Source organism: Cucurbita pepo, chromosome LG08 (genome assembly GCF_002806865.2).
Source record: "Cucurbita pepo subsp. pepo cultivar mu-cu-16 chromosome LG08, ASM280686v2, whole genome shotgun sequence".
NCBI classification, from domain to species: domain Eukaryota; kingdom Viridiplantae; phylum Streptophyta; class Magnoliopsida; order Cucurbitales; family Cucurbitaceae; genus Cucurbita; species Cucurbita pepo.
In genome coordinates, this window is record NC_036645.1 from 7,572,500 (window position 1) to 7,575,155 (window position 2,656).

The 2,656-nt window shown below is 38.1% G+C and overlaps 1 protein-coding gene across 1 annotated transcript; it reads left to right on the plus strand.

Moving 5' to 3' along the window:
• Positions 1-372: 372 nt before the first annotated feature.
• Positions 373-1,113, plus strand: LOC111800163 (dof zinc finger protein DOF3.5-like). Its single transcript, XM_023683755.1, has one exon. The coding sequence runs from the start codon at positions 373-375 to the stop codon at positions 1,111-1,113; it is 741 nt and encodes a 246-aa protein (XP_023539523.1).
• The last annotated feature ends 1,543 nt before the right edge of the window (positions 1,114-2,656 follow it).

A 2,656-nucleotide genomic window follows, 5' to 3' on the forward strand; every position in this document is an offset into this window, starting at 1 on the left:
AGGGATTGGATGACCCAATTCCTGAAAGCACAATAAAAATAAAACCATGTGGGCTTTCTCTTGATATCATAAACCAAACCCTAAACTTAGGTTCTCGAGGCTTTTGCTTCCCCATTAACCCTCGTATTCACCAATACCCTTTTGCCACGTAAGTCAAACACCGACACCGACACCTCGTATTAGCCTTCGGATCAGTGGCATAATCCTTTCTTCTTTCCTCATGTGCTCATTAGCTTGTTCATCTTCTTCAAAACCCCACCAAAAAAATTTCTTCTTTTAGAGAGAATTTTGCAAATCTTGTGATTTAATGCCAATTCCCATCTGGGTTTTCTCTTACAATTCCATTTGAATATGGAGAGAGGTTGGAAGCCAATGGTGGAAATGTCACCAAATTGTCCTAGATGTGGCTCTTCTAATACTAAGTTTTGTTATTACAACAATTATAGCCTCACCCAACCTCGCTACTTCTGCAAGGGCTGTCGTCGGTACTGGACTAAAGGCGGTTCGCTTCGTAACATTCCTATTGGTGGTGGCTGTCGGAAGAATCGACGACCGGCTAAACCTTTAGCCCTAACCCCATCCTCCTCAACCTCTAAATTTCACAATGATAGAAGCTGCCTCGGTCACCACCACCGTCTCCCGGACCCCAACGGGTCGCCAACTATCGACTTGGCGGTCGTCTACGCCAATTTTGTGAACCAGAAGCCAGACATGCCGGGGACTTTTCCGATGACCGATACTACTGCATCGAACGGAGCTGGGAACTTCTTGGGTTCGGGTGAGAGTGGTGGAAATTTTTGTGAGTTTTCCATGCAGGAATGTGGGTTAGGGGCCAGTGATTATCAAGTGGCGGATTGCTTTGGGTTAGAGGAGAAGAATGATGATCAAGTGGCGGCGGCGGCGGCGGCTCGTGAGCTTCAATTGCCACCGTTGCCGGGGGAGGACATGGTCGTTGGCGGTTGGTCAAGCTCTATGATAATGGTGAATCATCTTTGTTTGCAACCAACAAGAGTGGAAATGTTTGGAATGGAAGCTCAAGATCCAAATTTGGTTGGTGGCAATTGGAGCCCTATTGATTTGCCAAGTAATTATGATACATTTTCAAGGGCTTAACAAATATACATCTATATTAATAATTTGTGGTATTTTTAAAAAATATACTTTTGTGTATGATCTTCATATATATTTGTGTGTTCGTGTTTTATTGTACATTGTTCATGTATACATATAAAAAAAAAAATACTTTAATTTGAAGTTGTTTGGTCGCATATTCTATCTTCCCTATGTATAATAAATAATTATCGCAATCATCAAGTGATGCACTAAAAGCGTCCTTTCTGATCATCTCTAACTCTTAACTTTGTGTATATTACTATTCTTGTAGATTAACCCAAACATTCCCCGCAACAAGTTAGTTAAGTCAATTTGTTTTTGCATCGCATACAGCCAAGCGACGTATGCTCGAACCTCTGGCCCCAGTTCAAAAAGAAAGTTTTAGAAAACGGGTAGAGAGATTTCGAAAGAGAGTTTTGAAAGTAAGATTTGAAAATTTGAAATTGGTGTTATATGTGATGCAAGCAAAAATGATAAGCAACTACAATGCTGGAATTTGCAAAGCTAGAGATCCTTCTAGAATCCTTACAAACATTCACAGAGAAAGCTAACTTAACGGATTGATTCCAACCAAGAGCTGGTTAGAAGATGAATGACTCTTAAATCGAACTTGGAATCTAGGATGGTCACTCTTAGATATCAAGACGACTCACTCCAGAATTAGCTTGATCATGGCTAATCCAATGAATCGATTTTTAACATCAAACCGAGAGCAAGGTTTGAAAGAAACATACTACCCAAGGGATTTCAACCACAAGGTTTTTGTATTCCACCATGATTTCAAAATTGAATATTAAATGCCTTTAAATAGGCCCACAAGATAACCCTAACATAATAAACCTAATAAAATTCAACCACCAACTGAAATTACTAATAAATGTTATTAAATACAAATTGAAGAAAATAAGGCATTCATAAATTTTGGTAGTTCAACTACAAAGGCAAGTCTTTTAATCACTTTCCAATGTCAGTCACTCCATTATTTTCTTGATTTGATACTTAAATCTTCTCTGTACTGCTTCTTGTAATTGCTCGTTTGGGTACATGCAAGTGATCAGTTGTTGGATTCATATAAAAAAAAAGGCAACAACAACGGCTTACAGCATATAACTATCGGATTAGGGGAAGTTGACAACTTATTAAATCCTGGAAATAGTTGGTTTCCACGTCCCTTTTAGCATGTTTTGCTTTCATTCACGTGTTTTCTGAGAAAATTCCTAAAAAGTTCACCTTGTTACAAGCGAAATATGCTTAATTTTTGTGTTCATATGATCGAGTCAAGAATCTTTATGTTCTTACTAAGAAACCGAGATTGAAACCTAAAAGGCAACTACTTAGAATCATACGCTATAACTTCTCTTCAATCGTCCAAATCCTTATACTTTTTTGAATGATTTTCAAATGTTGGCTACTTTTCAGTTTGAAAGTTTTGTGTTCATATGCTGTTTTTGTGGACCAAAATAGTCAAACATATAATTAAATATAAAGTAGCAGCTCAGAATTGAGTTTATGCTCTCCTTCTCTATCTGTCCATTTCATTGAA